Source organism: Pelophylax lessonae (assembly GCF_965119305.1).
Source record: "Pelophylax lessonae genome assembly, chromosome: 11".
Lineage (NCBI taxonomy): Eukaryota > Metazoa > Chordata > Amphibia > Anura > Ranidae > Pelophylax > Pelophylax lessonae.
In genome coordinates this window covers 58796401-58814154 of record NC_138778.1, presented here as the reverse complement: position 1 = coordinate 58814154, position 17754 = coordinate 58796401, and the positions used below count along the sequence as shown (strand labels likewise).

The 17754-nt window shown below is 40.5% G+C and overlaps 1 protein-coding gene across 1 annotated transcript in view; it reads right to left on the bottom strand.

Annotated features, from left to right (window-relative positions):
• Positions 1 to 17754, bottom strand: part of SLC12A5 (solute carrier family 12 member 5) — a 148880-nt gene that overhangs the window by 9775 nt on the left and 121351 nt on the right. Inside the window, exons 16-23 of the mRNA XM_082272063.1 lie at positions 15730 to 15834; positions 15445 to 15613; positions 14743 to 14938; positions 14484 to 14653; positions 9929 to 10060; positions 5737 to 5844; positions 1047 to 1169; positions 284 to 468 (exon numbers count right to left, since the gene is read on the bottom strand). Coding sequence (XP_082128189.1) covers positions 284 to 468; positions 1047 to 1169; positions 5737 to 5844; positions 9929 to 10060; positions 14484 to 14653; positions 14743 to 14938; positions 15445 to 15613; positions 15730 to 15834 — 1188 coding nt within the window. The remainder of the gene's footprint in view (positions 1 to 283; positions 469 to 1046; positions 1170 to 5736; positions 5845 to 9928; positions 10061 to 14483; positions 14654 to 14742; positions 14939 to 15444; positions 15614 to 15729; positions 15835 to 17754) is intronic.

Sequence of the window (17754 nt, the reverse complement as noted above, 5' to 3'; positions counted from 1 at the left end):
AAGGACATATTTTTTTTTTTCACTAACTGTGCTTTTCCACCGCTTTATGGGCTAGCTTTGTTTGTCAACCTAGTTCATCACTATGTCTGGTATGGGGATCGTACTGTATGTTTTTGTTAGAAATGTTTAGCAAAGGTAAGAAAGGTCATTAAATGTAAACTTTGTCTAAACCTCAATGTTTTACTGAAAATCTGATGTACTTTCCCTTTAATGTAAAACTTTACATTTCAATATATCTGATTAGAAACAAGCTGCAGACAACCTGAATATTATTTGTGCTTACGGTTTCATGTTGAAAAAATCTCTTATCCCTTCCGGAGTGCTGCTAGGACTTTTACTTTTGTTCTTGTCTGCTGCTAATTTTTCTTTTGTCCAGGTTAGATGTACTTTCTCTTGAGTGGTGTCTGGTTCCTCTGGAGGAGACTGAGGGGTTGAACCTGTTGCATTTGTATCATGTATTAATTGTACCTGAAGGAATCAAAAACAGTAAAACGGGAAATTTAGAAAACGACTTTGGCTAGGCAATTGTTCACAGAGGTGCCGTAGAAGGAACCATTTAAAGTATAACTAAACCCAAGAATAAAAATGTCATATATTGCAGCTTACAGTCCTTACATGTAGTAGCTGCATTAGTTCTCCTTTTTTTTAAGCTAAGAACATTTTCAGCAAATACAGAAAACACATATCGATCTTGCCAGGAAGCGGCCTTCTCGCTTCCTGTGAGCTGCACCAAAGAATTTTGTTCTTCCTAGCTAACTTTTGTAAACCACTATGCCAAGCCCCCATGTAATTGGGTTGAGGAGATATGAACATGTTTGCAATCCATATCAGGAAAGCAGCCTAGGGTGACAACCATGACTCCATAGGTAAAGTGGGGGAGAGACAAAGCCACTCAGGTCCACAAAGTGTGTTATTTGCAGGGTTACGAGGTGGAAATAAAGCAAAAGAAGCTTGGAAAAATATAACAAATGCAGTCACCACACCAAGGATTAGTGAGCTGTAATGACATTTTTGGCTTAGATACAATTAAATGATGCCAGTGTTACCTCTTCCTCAGTCTTTTCTTCACAATCTCCCACTTGCTCCTCCGGGACACTTAAATGTAACCTGGAGTTTTGTGGGTTCTTTCTTCGGATTGATCCACGAGACTCATCAGTAATGCTCTGGATCTGTATAGGATAGATTGGAAGACATCTTTAATGAGAAATTGTCACTAGCTTAAACATTGCAGGTTAAAAGGACAGGAAATGTTAGTATTTAAAATGTGTTTTTCCTTTCCATTAACTATACGCTTACAGTGTGCCTTTTGAACTTACTAAATCATTTTACTACTAACACAGATACAGTTCCTCCTCCCTCCTGCCACATCATAGCCCTCTCCTTTTATGAGATTGTCTAAATATTATCTTTGTTGGTCCAGCTCCTCCACCCTCCCCCTCCCTACATAACATTTTATGCGTAGGAGTGAGGGGGGGGGGAATACTGTAGAATGTCACCTGGGTGACTTCCATGAGTCTTCTGGGGCTGCTGACATCACATTCAAGATGGTGGCGGTCAACACCAGCCTCAGGGCTTTTGGATGTCTATAAAGGGAGGCTTTTAGAGGTAAACATGCATAAAACACATTAAATGCACATATATTCTTATGGGAAGCCTGTTTCTGAAATGAATAGTCTGGCAACAGGGTCTTGTGTGTATTTAGGCATTGTCATTCCATCATAACTGGGGATGCATCAATACCAGTTTTTTAAGACAGAGTACAAATACCAATACTTTTTCTCAAGTACTGGCTGATACCAAATACCGATAGCATTTTTTAGTGTCATGTGACAGTTTCTCTCCAGAACACCGGGTTCACATATGTGTGGTCCGTTTTGACAGTGGGATTTCAGCCCCCCTCGGGTGCGCCGCTGTTCAAGTGAGCTGAACCATGCTCAAAAATCGTACTGGACTCTATTTAAAAAAAGGCTGCGGCCAGCCCAAACATGTGTGAACCGACTCCACTGAAAAGGATGCAGGTTCACATGTCATGCGAATCAGATGCAATTCAAAATGCATGCAATTTGCATATATGTAAACCGGGTTTAAAGGCGGCAGTTACAGTCTGCGGACTTGAAGTTTTAGTATCAGTTTTACTATCGGAGCATTTGCACGAGTACAAGTACTCGTGCAAATGCTTAGTATCAGCAACTATACCAACACCGATATCAGTGCAATGCTAATCATAACCCTTTCTAGTACTGTATAAATATGCGGATCTCTACTGACCCAAATTAGCAGTTCTTGCATTTTCCAGAACAGATAATATGAGAGTATTTTTGGGTTCATGTGAGCTCCTAAGGGGAGCATCATGTTACTGATTCTAGTTATACTAAACAGAGGTTTATTATAACATTATGTTTCCCCTATTGGGGGTCAATAAAAAAATAACCAGACAGTCTACTTTTATACTGTTTTTTAAAAAAATGTTTAATAATCATCTTCCAAAATAGTAAAAGCTGCAAAATTGTGTGTTGTTAATAATAAACATTTTACAAAAAAAAAGTACAATTTGGAAAAAAAATCCAGGTAGCATAGAGAGTTGTTTGGTTTTTAGATTGACCAAAGGTTATTCATTCAAAAGGAAAAAAAAGACGAATTACAAAAAAATTTCTTCAAACTTGGCAGACTTTATGCAAAGCTAATTTTCCATATTCCAAGACCAATCTTTGAACCTTTACGAAGATACAGTATCTCTCAATAGTGAGTACACACCTCACATTTTTGTAAATATTTTATTCTAACTTTTCATGTGACAACACTGAAGAAATGACACTTTGCTACAATGTAAAGTAGTGAGTGTACAGCTTGTAAAACAGTATAAATTTGCTGTCCTCTCAAAATAACTCAACACACAGCCATTAATGTCTAAATCACTGGCAAGAAAAGTGAGTACACCCCTAAGTGAAAATATCCATATTGGGCCCAATTAGCCATTTTCCCTCCCCGGTGTCATGTGACTCGTTAGTGTTACAAGGTCTCAGGTGTGAATGGGGAACAGGTGTGTTAAATTGGTGTTATCGCTCTCACTCTCTTATACTGGTCACTGGATGCTCAACATGGCACCTCATGGCAATGACCTCTCTGAGGATCTGAAAAAAAGAATTGTTGCTCTACATAAAGATGGCCTAGGCTATAAAAAGATTGCCAAGACTCTGAAACTGAGCTGCAGCATGATGACCAAGACCATACAGAGGTTTAACAGGACAGGTTCCACTCAGAACAGGCCTCGCCATGGTAGACCAAAGAAGTTAGGTGCATGTGTTCAGCGTCATATCCAGAGGTTGTCTTTTGGAAATAGCTGTATGAGTGCTGCCAGCATTGCTGCAGAGGTTTAAGGGGTGGGGGGTCAGCCTGTCAGTAGTCCGACCATACGCCGCACACTGCATTCAATTGGTCCGCATGGCTGTCATTCCAGCAGTAAGCCTCTTCTAAAGATGATGCACAAGAAAGCCTGCAAACAGTTTGCTGAAGACAAGCAGACTAAGGACATGAATTACTGGAACCATGTCCTGTGGTCTGATGAGACCAAGATAAACTTATTTGGTTCAGATGGAGTCAAGCGTGTGTAGCTGCAACCAGGTGAAGAGTACAAAGACAAGTGTGTCTTGCCTACAGTCAAGCATGGTAGTGGGGGTGTCATGGTCTGGGGCGGTATGAGTGCTACCAGCACTGGGGAGCTACAGTTCATTTAGGGAACCATGAATGCCAGCATGTACTGTGACATCCTGAAGTAGAGCATGATCCCCTCCCTTTGGAGACTGGGCTGCAGGGGAGTATTCCAACATGATAACGACCCTAAGCACACCTCCAAGACGACCACTGCCTTGCTAAAGAAGCTGAGGGTAAAGATGATGGACTGGCCAAGCATGTCTCTGGACCTAAACCCTATTGAGCATCTGTGGGGCATCCTCAAACGGAACGTGGAGGAGTGCAAGGTCTCTAACATCCACCAGCTCCGTGATGTCATCATGGAGGAGTGGAAGAGGACTCCAATGGCAACCTGTGAAGTTCTGGTGCCCAAGAGGGTTAAGGCAGTTGTGAGTTTCTATTTAAAGAACTCAATACTGAATACTGGCAATTTGGAAAACAAGGTAGATCTGTTTAATTTTCATGGTGCTGGAAAATAATGGTGGCCATACAAAATATTGACACGGGCCCAATTTTTACATTTTTACTTAGGGGTGTACTCACTTTGGATGCCAGCAGTTTAGACATTAATGGCTGTGTGTTGAGTTATTTTGAGGGGAAAGCAAATATTCACTGTTATACAAGATGTACACTCACTACTTTAAACTGGAGAAAAGTGTAATTTCTTCTGTGTTGTCACATGAAATTATATAATAAAATATTTACAAAAATGTGAGAGGTGTACTCACTTTTATGAGATACTGTATATGCATTGGGACTTCACATATGCAGCTGCTTGAATCCCATTTCTTTTAGCAAAAGAGCTAATAATCCACAGCAACCAATCAAAAGTAATTTTATTTATGCAAGACTGGAACATGAAGGATTTGTTCTTGTTTACTGTGGATATAGCTTTTCTACACATCGCACCTTGCACTAATTTATCAAGTCAATTTACAGATACGCCCCTATGTAACTTGGTTGACTTAAGTCTGGTACACACTATTATTTTTTTTTTTTTTTCGTTCAAGCGTTCAAAAAAAAAAAAAGAAAAAAGGAGGATCTGCTGTACTAACAATGCTATAGTACAACAATCTCACCCGCTGAGCTATTGTGTCCTGACAGGGGGCAGCCCCACCCACCATTGGCAGAGAGCGCTGATTGGATGCCGATCAGCAGGCCTTTTTTGGTCGTGCCCTTCGACAGAAGATGGCTGAACTTCGCTTTCTGCTTCTGTTGGACCGCCTGCAGTACACATGGGCTGAATGTTGGCCGGTTTCTATTGAACCGGCCAAATCTGCCTGACATTCTGCCCATGTGTACGGCCCTTTCGTTGTGTCGAGAGGTCAGCAAAGTGAAAACATCAACACCTGCTTTCACAATATTGACTAATAAATACTATTATGAATTATAGGTAAACACAACTACCCTCAGATGGAGGCAGCCATATGTAATAAATACAACCAGGATGCTGTACAACTGAAAAACGTATGTAATGATAAAGCCTTCCCCAGCAGTAAATCTTTCTTCCCCAAGACCACTAAAGTTCCTATGACAGTTCAGGTCATTTGACAAGTTTTTTAAGTTACAGGAATGCCGAAATATAGCGTGTTTTCGGAAAAAAAACAAAGTGATTTTAATGGGTTTTCTAAACCAGGAACTGTTTTGGCTTTCTCTTCACCTGAATATTTTAAATTTGTAATACATTTGATTAGTGGCAAGTGATTATTACTTCTGCCTGGCAGCACTAGGGTCATTGGTTCAAAACCCCAACCATGGCACTACATGCCTGGAGTTTGCATGTTCTCCCTGAGCCTGTGTGGGTTTCCTCCCACACTCCAAAAGACATGCTGGTAGGTTAATCGGACCCTGTTCAAATTGACCCTAGTATGTGTATGTATGAATGTGAGTTAGGGACCTTAGATTGTAAGCTCCTAGAGGGCAGAGACTGAGGTGAATGTATATATATATATATATATATATATATATATGTAAAGCGCTGTGTAAATCGTTGGTGCTATTTAAGTACCTGTAGTAAATACATTTATTCTTTATTTAACATGTTACCTCTCTCTCCCGTTCTGTTTTGGTAAGGTGCATTTGCTTCAAGATTTGTGATCGTTGTTCCATCACGAGAGTCTTCTCATATGTGTATGCAGAAATATCGCTGTCATGCTAAAAAAAAACAACATATATACATGCATGTTAAATAGAGTCTAAAACTGTGATGAATATTTTCTGGATTTCAGTCATTTGTACAGCATAGAAAACATAAAATACATGCTTGTGTAAAAAAATATATACTTTATATGTCAAAAATGTCTTTTTTTTTTATTAGAGTAGGGTACAGTAATTAATACCTATTTTTTTTTTTTTTTTTAACTGTTTGGGAGGTTTTACCCTTTTTGCCTGTCCTGAGATACATTTGACCAGGGCAGGAAGTGACGGGATCTTACTAATAAAAACTTGGGAAAGGGTCTAAGGGCTCTTTCACACGGGCGTTCCTTTTTTTTTGCCCGATCAGGTCCTTTTTTTTTTTTTTGTAACGGACACGGATGACACTTGTGTCATCCGGTCCGTATGTCCGTTTTTCATCCCATCCGTTTGCGGATGAAAAACTGACATAATGCATGTCTATGTAAATACGGATGTCTGGGGATGACACCACTGACATCCGTTTTTGCTTCAGTTCCGTTTTTTGAAAGGAAGAAAAAATAGGGTTCTCCTCCATTCAAAAAAACTGAACTGAACTGAACTGACAAAAAACGGATGTCAGAGGATGATCATCCGATGACATCCGTATTTACATAGAGATACATTATGTCCGTTTTTCATCCGCTAACGGATGGGATGAAAAACGGACATATGGAACGCCCGTGTGAAAGAGCCCTTACTCCCTACTCTAATAAAAGTAAGCATAGATGTCTCAAAATATGGCCCATGGGAGAGTATGGGAAAATGACTTGATTCCTCCATTGTCCATTGTGTTCAGGCAGCTGGGGCACTGATAGGATGCAGTCACTGTTTGGCCAATCATTTTCCACTTTTCAATTTAAAATTGACTGAGCCAGGCCAAAAATGATCAGCCAAGCAGTGACTGCATTCTACCAGATGGCACCTGCAGGCAGGGCTGGCCCAAGGCATTGTGCTGTCTGGGTCCAAAATTAAATGCTGCCCCCAAAAACAATCACGCCAACCAAAAGGCCCACACAATTTTATTTTATATCATGATAATTAAAACTAAAATTACATTTATCAGGAAGTAATATTTATATGCAACAGCACCTTGTCTACATGCCCAATTATATGACATACCATTATATTCAATTCCAAACCACAAACTCCAGAATTATTTAGTTTGTTTGAATGTCTGACGTCATTGCGCACACCACAATCACATAAGGAATGTTCCACGGAGGAAACCCTCCGCCTCCTCATACTCATCAGTTTGCCCTACAAGCGGCAGTATGAGATGGGGAAATGCTGTAAACTGATGACACACAAAACTGCTGGACAAAAAAAAAATTTTGGGCATCAATTTTCTGCCCCTCTCAAAGTGATGCCTGGATCCAATGGACCCAGTGTGACCCATGGTAGGACCTGCCCTGCCTTCAGGACCACTCACAACTCAAATTTCAACCAATTACCCAGGAACCAGATAAAATTAAAGCCATCTATTAGGGCCTTTAACAAGCTGTTATATTACTTTTTGTGTCTCAATTAAGGCACATTCAATTAATTTCCTGTCCCAGTGACAGGAGGACAGGAAACGAGAAGAAATTATCCCAATGGGCACACAGGCAGTAATAAAAAATGACAGAAGTTTTATCCTTTCCCTGTGCTTTTTCTCTAAAAGTTAGAAATTTGTTGGAGTCGGGTTTTACCAGTGCTTTGCCCTATCTAATTACCACTAAAAATTAATATTTACCATATACCAGTCCGTTGGGTTATTTCTCTACAGGTAATAAATACTTCTATATAATGATTCTGCAATAGTGATTCTATAAGTTTACAGCAGATGGGCCAAACGCATGCTGTAGTCAGGTATGTAAGCAATATAGAAGCTTAATCGTCTCATGTCTTATGTTACATCAATGTTATTTTCTTTAATAAAACTGCCACACTATGTCACTCATTGTGTTGTGTGTGAGTTATGTTAAGAAATGCATGTCTGTTTTTTTATTCTACAGATACAATTTTCTATAATTGAACTAAACAATCTACACCTTTTACTGACTGAATCACAAGCACAAGTTAAAATTTAAAGTAGAATTTCAGACACACATCTAATACCCACATAAGTGGTTCACCTGCCTAAGAATATTTTATTTGCTCAGCTGATTTTGAGATGTACACACCTCTGCCACACCGCACAGCCAGGAATATGACTCTATGCTTACTGCTTTCTGGATGTCCTTCTTGCCAACTGAACAGAGGTGATCCTGTTGATGCTTTGCGCATTGAGCAAAATGGAGGTAGAGGGTGACATTGCTGACTTGGGAGTAAGTGTGTCTCCTGTTTAAAGATAAGGGCTTGGCTCCAAGGTGGAACAAGAGTTGTGGCCTATGGTATAGCGTGCAACTGGGATCATGGGTATGCTAAATTGGTGAGAGGATTATCAAAATTGTTAAGCCTAGTACACACCACTAGTTTTTTTCCGTTCAAACCAGCGGGTTGAATGAAAAAAACTGACAGCTCCCGTTGGAGCGACTGTACTAACAATCCAATGTTAGTACAGCCATCTTCCCTGCTGATCGGAAGCAAGTTGGCTGCTCGTTTTCCAACATGCTCGTCCGACAGAAGTTGGTCAATCGGCTGGATTCTGCCGGACTGGCTGCTATACACACGCGCCAAATGTGGGCTGGTTTTTATTGAACCGGCCGATGTCGCCCAACATTCCGCCCAGGTGTACTAGGCTTAAGCCTATATTGACACTTCTGCTCAGTTAGTAACACTCTTAAAATGCATTACTACATGCACTTCGTATTCATTTTTTGTGTCAATTTTTATAAAAGACAAGACACATTAGTGGCATACAATAAAAATGAATATGGTTTTGCTTGTTATTTTTTCTATGAATTAATGAATTATCATACAAAAATAGTGGGGGGTTCTAGTTTTTCTACCACGCCAAGCTGGTAAACTGTCACTTTTGAAGATAATATTTTTTTTAATGTTCCTTGAAAGCATCCTTGCATTCTACAGCAGGAAACATTATGGATGTGAATTGGCTCTTACTTTGTATTCTGCCTAAAGTTGAACTCTAGGAAGATATAAAAGACACATTTTTGCATCTCTGTAATAATTAATAAATCATTACATGTGTTTTTAAAATTGCAGCTAGTGTAGGCACCCACATTTAATAATATTAGCTTCTTACAATCTCCTGTACAGCAGCACTCAGACAGGGACAGAGAAGAACAGGAGTAGGTGCCAATCAGGTGTGCTGTATACATGGTGATTGGAGGAGAGAGCGGAGGGGTGCCTTTCAGTGGGGGCCTTTCAGTGGGGGCGCAGGGGCGCCCCCCCATCCATGCGTCCGGGCCCCTAATGTACATGCAGGGCACCGGACACATGGATTCCAAAGGGTTTTTTTTTTTCTTTATGGCACATGATTAGAGCCAGAGGCTCTAATAGGCTTCAAAAAAGAGCCCACCAGTTGTGTGACAATAGCGAATGAATATTCGCTATTATCACACTGATTCTCCTCCCAACCAATCAGGAAGCTGGTCCTGAGACCCGTTTCCCAATTGGCCGAAAGGAGAGGCCATGCTATTGGCCAAGGAGGAGGGAGGAGACGCAGGGGAAGCCACCGCCACCTGCCTGCCCTCCACGTCAGTCCAGGGTGAGTGAGCCGGGGGGGGGGGGGGGGTATGGTGTGGTCTGCCTGCCACCCCCCCCCCCCTGGCCCATGGAGCACCAGCTGCCACTGGTGACTTCATCACCCCTCCGCTGCTCTTCTACCTCTTTTCAATCAGAAATTATGGGAAGTGGAGATGCTACTACTGTATTGCCAACTAACAAAAATGGCATCTACCTGGCTGTGTTGTCTGGTAAGACTGTAGATAAATCTCAGGTCTAGATGGACAGAAATATGGGTAAAGTGACTCACTTATAGACAGTATATTTATCTGTTTGCCTAGTGTCCAGCTTTAATAGTCTAAAGCTTGTGTTATGACATACAACTTTAAATCAACATGAGCAGCCATTGGCATCAGGTATATTTTATATCTGAGCAGAAGAAGAGAGTAAGAATCACCATTTCCACCACTTCCACTTCCGCAGTAATTCTCAGATGATACAAGAAGGTTGTCAGATCTTTCTTCATCTGGATACTATTATCATCCATTTGAGCCACGGTGAAGATCCTCATCGTGCATCTCTTCCAGACCTTTGTGGAGAGGGCACATATAATGGTTCACTTGAAGCAAGATTATAGTCTTTTCATTGGTAGCTCTGGGTTATTGTGTTAACAAGTATAATGGCTGAATTACGTTTACATTAAATTGCACTCCAGTAATTGTAAGAGAAATGAAAGAGAATAATGAAATAGAATCATGCCTGATTTTTTCTAGGCTAACCCACAGTGGTCATTAAGAAAGTGCCAGCAATTATTTATATATAACAGAAAATGAGATAATGATCACTATACATACAGCCTGTGTAAGATGTACCTAATGCTGTCCCATTTTCTTTAAAAGGCCCAAGACAGTGAATTGCTTCTTTTGTAATATCCTGTTACTACTTTGTTTTGTACCTTTGCATTTAATCCTAAAGAACAGATAGCTGGCCTTTTAAAAAAGAGTTTATTTCTTCAAATAAAACTTACATTAGTCATCCCTGTGGTTGGTTGTTTTATTAACGCATACCTAAACCCAAAAACTAAAAAAGTATAAATAATTATTTTTCTTTTTTCAGGCTTTTTTTTCTTTATTTTCAACTGCTGATCCTGCCAGTCTCCACACTTCCTGTCCTAGACTGAAAAAGTTTACTCACCGTACTGTATGCTATGGATGAACGCATTATTACCCTAGGCTGCTCTTCTGGTTTGGACTACAAATTCCCCTTTTCTTCTACATTATATATAGGAGAGGGGTTTTGTAGTTTATGTAAGATAGCTGGGAGGGCTGATAACATTACATGAGATTTCAGCTCAGTGCACAGGATTTTTGGCAGGATCAAATGGTATTTTCTATACTTGCAAAAATGTACCTGAAAAATGAAAACGAATGCAGCCATCAAAGGATTGGTAAGCTGCAATACATTACATTTTTGTGTTGGGTTGAAGCTGAGTGTCAGCATAATCTGAATAGGAAAAAGGACAGTTACATAGTTTGTGAGGTTGAAAAAAGACATCAGTCCATCCAGTTCAACCTATGAAGTGTGTGTGTTTGCCGTTAACCGTACATTGTATACCCCTGTATGTTGTGGTCTTTAAAGAGGAAGTAAACCCTCATAAAAAATTAGAAAAAAAAAACCTGTAAAGACAAAGGCATAATGAGCTAGTATGCATCGCATACTAGCTCATTATGAAATGCTTACCTTAAAACGAAGCCCCCGCAGTGCCGCCCGCTAAGCGACAGGGTGGCCAACATGTCGAGCCGTCCTGCTTCCTCGTTCGCATCCTCCGGCCATTTGATTGGCTAGGGGGTGCGATTACATCACACCGTTCACGGCATAGGGCTCTGAAGGAACGGCACGGGTGGCCGTTCCTTCAGAGCGCATGCGCCGATGACGTCATCGGCTGCATGCAATGTAAATATCTCCTAAACGGTGCAAGTTTAGGAGATATTTATATAGGTAAGCCTTAATATAGGCTTACCTATAGGTTAAAGACTTTAAGGTGAGTTTACAACCTCTTTAAGGTGCCTATCTAATCGTTTTGAAACTATCGATGCTCCCTGCTGATACGACTGTTTGTGGAAGAGAATTCCACATCCTTACTGCTCTGACAGTAAAGAACCCTTTACGTATTTTAAGGTTAAACCGTTTTTTCTCTAGTTTTAGCGAGTGGCCACATTTCTTATTGTATTCCCTTTCTCTGAAAAGTTTATCCCTTATGCTAGCTAGGGTCATCACCAGTACAGTATTTGTACATTGATATAATATCCCCCCTCAAACGTCTCTTCTCCAGAGAGAATAAGTTCAGTGCTTGTAGTCTTTCCTCATAGCTAATGTCCTCCATTCCCCTAATTATTTTTGTTGCCCTTCTCTGGACTCTCTCCAGTTCCAGCACATCCTTCCTGAGGACCGGTGCCCAGAACTGGACAGCATACTCCAGATGTGGCCGGACCAGAGTCTTGTAGAGTGGGAGAATAATTTATTTTTCTGGAGTGAATCCCCTTTTTTATACATGCCAGTATTCTGTTGGTTTTGCTTGTAGTGGCTTGGCATTGCATGCCACTGCCAAGCCTGTTGTCCACCAGTACCCCCAGTTCCTTTTCCATCTTAGATTCACCCAGAGGTTCCCCCCCTAGTGAGTAGCTTGCTTTCGTGTTTCTGACGCCCAAGTGCATTGCTTTACATTTTTCAACACTCAGGGTCAATCTGGCCTCAGTTCAGGCTCCATATATCATCCTGTTTTTATCACAAAACTGCTGCACAAGGCAAGCTTTGTCCTTGATTTTTTTTGTCCTTTTTTTACCTTTACCGACCATATGGACCATTTTTCAATTGCCCTGAAGAAGGGGGAGTCCTTTTTGTCAAAACAGATTGGCTATATCTGACATTCTTGTTCAATAAATGTTTTAAAGGCTAAGTTCACCTTTGGAACATGTTACATGTTTACCCATGTTTAGGATGTAACATTTAACATGTTTTAGTACCTGCCCCGCTCACCCTCCTCACCCTTCCCTTGTGATAGTGATGGCAGAGGATCCTCTCCTTCGCAACCACTGTCACATTTTAAAATCTTTGCGGCTCTGCTGCGCCCTGCCTGCACAGCTGCGTTATTCATTCACTGGTATCTGTGAATGAGTAAACAACAAGTCTCTTCTTCCACCACAGCAGACAGGTTGTAGTTCTCAATGAATGACGAGGGTGCTGATGAGCACCCTTGTAGTTTATTGACACTTCCTCCAGCTTTCTAACAGAAATCCCTTACAGAGGTACAGAGAAAGAACCTAGAGGAGGTGTCTGTGGGGGCCTGATATTGCACCTACTATCCACTGATTGCAGATGCAGTGCTCTGTAGGCTCCATCTGATTATATTACTATTAATATATTGTATTAAGTTTATGGTACTCTGTTATATGGTTTGACCTAGTGCGGGTTCACACATATGCGATGTGAGACATCGCATGTGATTCGCACCGCACTGCTATGCAAATCACATTCCATGTCTGTGCGATGCATGGCTGTATTTGCATCGCATTTGGACAAAAGTGGCGCAGGACCCTTTTTTTGGTCCACACCAGAATCAGATTGAATAGGTGTTCATACCTATGCGATCCGATTCCTGTACGAACTGACAGTTCGCACTGCGATATGCGAACTAATCTGGGGGTGTCGTTAACTTTGTATTGCCACTCACAGCAGTTCGCATATGGCAGTGTACCCCAGGACGACGTCTTATGTGATGAAATGCGTTGGGTTGGGTCGCGACGTGCTGATGTCACCTGTTTGTTGGTTGATCCCGGAAGGATGGGCGCAGCGGTGAGGCGGCCGGCTCCTACAATTTATCCTATTGTACGATATTTCCTTTGACACTGTTTTTATTGGTTTAATAAAACTTTTGTACGTTTTACACTATGGACCGTCTTATTCTTTTTGGAGACCTACTGGCGGGTGATGCTTCCTTGGTCGCAAGTTGAATTAGTATACACAAGAGGATCAGTCCCATTGACTTCCTCCCTGTGGCGATTTGACCTTTAAGGTCTCTTCCATCTGGTAAGCAGGTCTTGTTTACGGTGGTGGATTTATCAATGGCGGTGGATGGCACCATATCACGTGTGGTTTGCATATGAAGGTTTTAGTTCACATCGATCACCATTTCTGTTGTTTACGAAGATACGTGACTCACATTTATCACCATTTTGGGACTATTTTAAGTTTTCTTCACATTTTTATCAGTTCATTGTTTTGATTGATATTTCCTTTTGGTTCTTTCTATATTATCACTGGTTCCAATTTTTTTATTCCATTTTTCATTACTTATTGAACTCTATATTCATTTCTATATATTTATTTTATACATTTTTTTTCGCTCACCATTTATCACTGTTTGTAACAACTTGTTTATTTTTTTATTATTTTTTTGGGCAGTGTGAACTGCCTGCGAGTCGGGTTCGATGCAGGATTCCCGCATCAATGTGAACCGGCACTAACTGGCACAGGTAAACATTGTTTCCAATGTAATGTTTTCACTACCCAATAGATAAAAAAAACACCTAAATTCTGAGGTTTAGTTCATCAAGAGATCTCTTTATGGCAATCTAACTATTACATGAAAATAAAAGTAGAGAATGCAGTAAACCAAATACATACAATAAAACACCTCAAATTGTCTGCACCTCTTTTTTTAACGAAAACTTGAAAGAAATGTGCAGACAATAATATATGTTTTAATGTATTGGGTTTACTGCATTCCCCACATTTATTTTCAGTGTATTTGAATTTAGGTAATGTGGAAATTATAGAATGTTTGTTGGAGAAATATTAAAGAATAGTGTAACTTATTTTATACAGCAATGGGAATATAATGGCAATACATGCAACCATAGGGAAATATCATGCAGATACAGTAAATAGTCCCCTATATCTAATAATTATTATTATTTTGATGGTCACTATTACATACAACTACAGATCATTACCTTATGGTGACGTAAGAGGAATGGCAACAGCATTAGCATACCACCATCATGGACAACCCACCAAACATCGATATTGCCTTCAGAAAATCTCTCTGGATTTGCGGGAAACATGCTAACATTCTTGGCAACGATCAGAGCCAGGTGAGCTGCAGTTGTTTCCCTTACAAGCTCTGAAATAAATGAAAAGGGAAAGAGGAAGGTGTTGGCAACAACTCCACATTTAAATAAATTGTAATGAATAAAAGATTAAATTCCATACCAATAAAGTCTCTCCAGGTCTGGTGATCTTCTTTTTGCCTCCAATTCCGTGGCCATCCTACAAGGACGGTGTTATGCTGTAGTCCTCCAAGTCCACTGGACTGAATTAGATGGGAAATACCATCCCGAATGTTTGAAGAAGTGACTACTTGACAAAATCCCTTTACCTTCTCAGCTTCCATAAGGCGCCGGATAGACTGGTTTGATAAACAGTAAAATATAAAATTTGAACAATGCCTAATGGAATGAGTAAGCATTATAATGTTTTTTCCACTTTTATTGCTGTCTTCCCCTGTTTGGGAGAATGTCTATTTGACCTGTGTCAGATAAAACATGAAACCAAAAAAATCTTCGCAATTCCTATTTGGTGCGTATTAATAGGTTGTGAAGGAATATCTCCCTAACTGGGATATTTGGAGAAAAACATTTTACAGATTTAAGAAGTGTTAAAACATCTGTCAGGATCTTATTGCTGTGTCTACATATGAGAGCTTTCCTCAAACTTTCTGCCCACGGCACAGGTGTCTGACAGAACAGAGAGAGAAGACAGATCTCCAGCTGGGACACAGCACAGACAGTATTTAATATCCTTCTGAAGTTTTAACCCTTTACAAATCTATCCATAATGAACTGAGGTTTCGCTGGAGTTGGGCTTTAAACAAGCCACCAAAGTGTATAGTGTATACCATAAAATACATCTTACTTCTTCAGCACGCTGAGATTGTGGATGATTCTCCAAATAGGTTCCTTCTAACACTGAGCCAACAATAGTCAAACCTTTGCCTGCTTTCAGCTGAGAGGTCAAGGAAAGAAGCTGAGGATGAACAACGTTTTGATCCTGATCCACACGGACCAGAACAAGTAACTGAGGTCTACAAAGAAGAAGGCAACTATTAAAATTTCATCCCAAGTAACTTTTTTGATTTTTTTTCTTAGTATTATTTACAGAAAAACATCATACTGTAGTAGGTAGGCAGCCTACACATACCTCCAATTTTTGGTGTGTGGGGGACCCTCTTCCAACCTTAGAAGAGCATATCGAGCAGCACTAAGTGACAGGCCACGAATTCCATCTCCCCACTCCTTCTCAGCCCTGCACACACAAATATCATGTAAAAATATTTTTGTTGCCTTCCTCTACTGAAGACACACATAATAGTTCACCATTAAACATGGAGATGGGTGCACTTTCTGGGCTCTGTTTAAAGGGAACATGAATGTAAGTTATCAGGAAAAGAACTCGCTTTACTCAACCCGATGGGACCCGATATCTGTGTGCAAGCGGTGCTGCAGTAAAGGCTCCGTATGCCTTATGTATCCATCTAAAGAGTAAATACCGGCACTCGTTCTGGGCTTGTAAATATTCTTTATTAAACTGCCAGATAAAAGTCACAGATGCAACAGCTCTACTGCACTAGCCCTGTTGCATCTGTGACTTTTATCCGAGAGTTTAATAAAGTAGATTTACAAGCCCAGGACGAGGGCTGGTATTTACTTTTTAGATGAATGGAAATTAGGTGGAAATGTTAGAAGGCTTTACTTAATTCTTCTAAAGTGCACCATTCTTGGAATATTGGTGCTAAGAGTCAGATGTTGCTATATTCAAATTTTACCATTTTTTAAAGGCTAACTCCACTTCTATGGGAAAAAATATATAGCAATTTAAAAAAAAAAAAAAAATAGCATATTCGAATGCAACACCAGCAATGTTGTTATTGAATGTTATTAAAAATTAGCTTTCCTTTTCAGTCTGCAGCGCTGTAATTTTCTGTAAAATGTAATGCAATATGGCAGCCTGGAGGCATCCTCTACACAGTTGGTGTACGTAATGCCCCCAGAGATGTAACTTCCTGCTTATGGGATTGGCTGACTGATTTTCCCAGAAGACTTAACCACTTGCCGACCGCCGTACGACTATTTACTGCGGCGGTCAGCCCCTGTGAGGCTCTAGGGAGCTCGGTCACCCCCCCCCCCCCGCGCGCGCGTGTGCCCGGCGGACCCGATGTACGTCGGTCACTCGCGATCGTCCGTTAACACCGGGAGAAAGGCAGGCGGCTAATGTAAACAAAGCCGCCTGTCATTCTTCCCTGTGTAAGAATGGAGATCAAACGGTTCTGCTATATAGGACCGCTGATCTCTGTTCTTACACATCAAGCCACATCCAATCACAGTTAGAATCACGCCCCTGGGGACACACTTAACTCCTCCCTCTCAAAAAAGTTAACCCCTTCACTGCCAGTGTCATTTTTACAGTAACAGTGCATATGTATAGCACTGATTACTGTAGTAATGTCACTGGTAACCCCAAAAATGTCAGTCAAGGGTCCGATCTGTCCGCCACAATGTCGCAGTCCCAGAAAAAAAATCGCAGATCGCCGCCATTACTCGATAAAAAAAACAACAAAAATTACAAAAATCTTTCCCTTAGTTAGTAAACACAATAACTTTTGCGCAAACCAATCAAAATACGCTTTTTGGGATTTTTTTTACCAAACATATGTAGAATAAAACAAATTGACCTAAAATGTCAAAAAATTTTGATTTTTAAATTTTTTTTTTTGTGAATTTCAAAAAAATGTGAAAAATATTGTTATTTTTGCAAAATTGTCGCTCTTTTTTTGTTTATAGCGCATAATCAAAAAATCGCACAGGTGATCAAATACCACCAAAAGAAAGCTCTGTTTGTGGGAAAAAAAGGACGTCAAATTCGTTTAGGTACAGCGTCGAACGACCGCGCAGTTGTCCGTTAAAGTCACGCAGTGCCGAATCGCAAAATAGTCCCTGGTCAGGAAGGGGGTAAAATCTTCCGGGGCTTAAGTGGTTAATGAAGATACAAGTCAAGTTTTAGGCATCCACTGCAACCAAAAAGTAATTTTTGGTGGGATGCTCCTAAAGGGCTAATTACTTATATGTATGGTGTAGGTATACATATGTAGGTATGCAAGCACTGCAACTTTCCTCATTAGAGTCCTGCAAGTGTATCAATTTGCTCAATAATGAAAAATTCACCCCT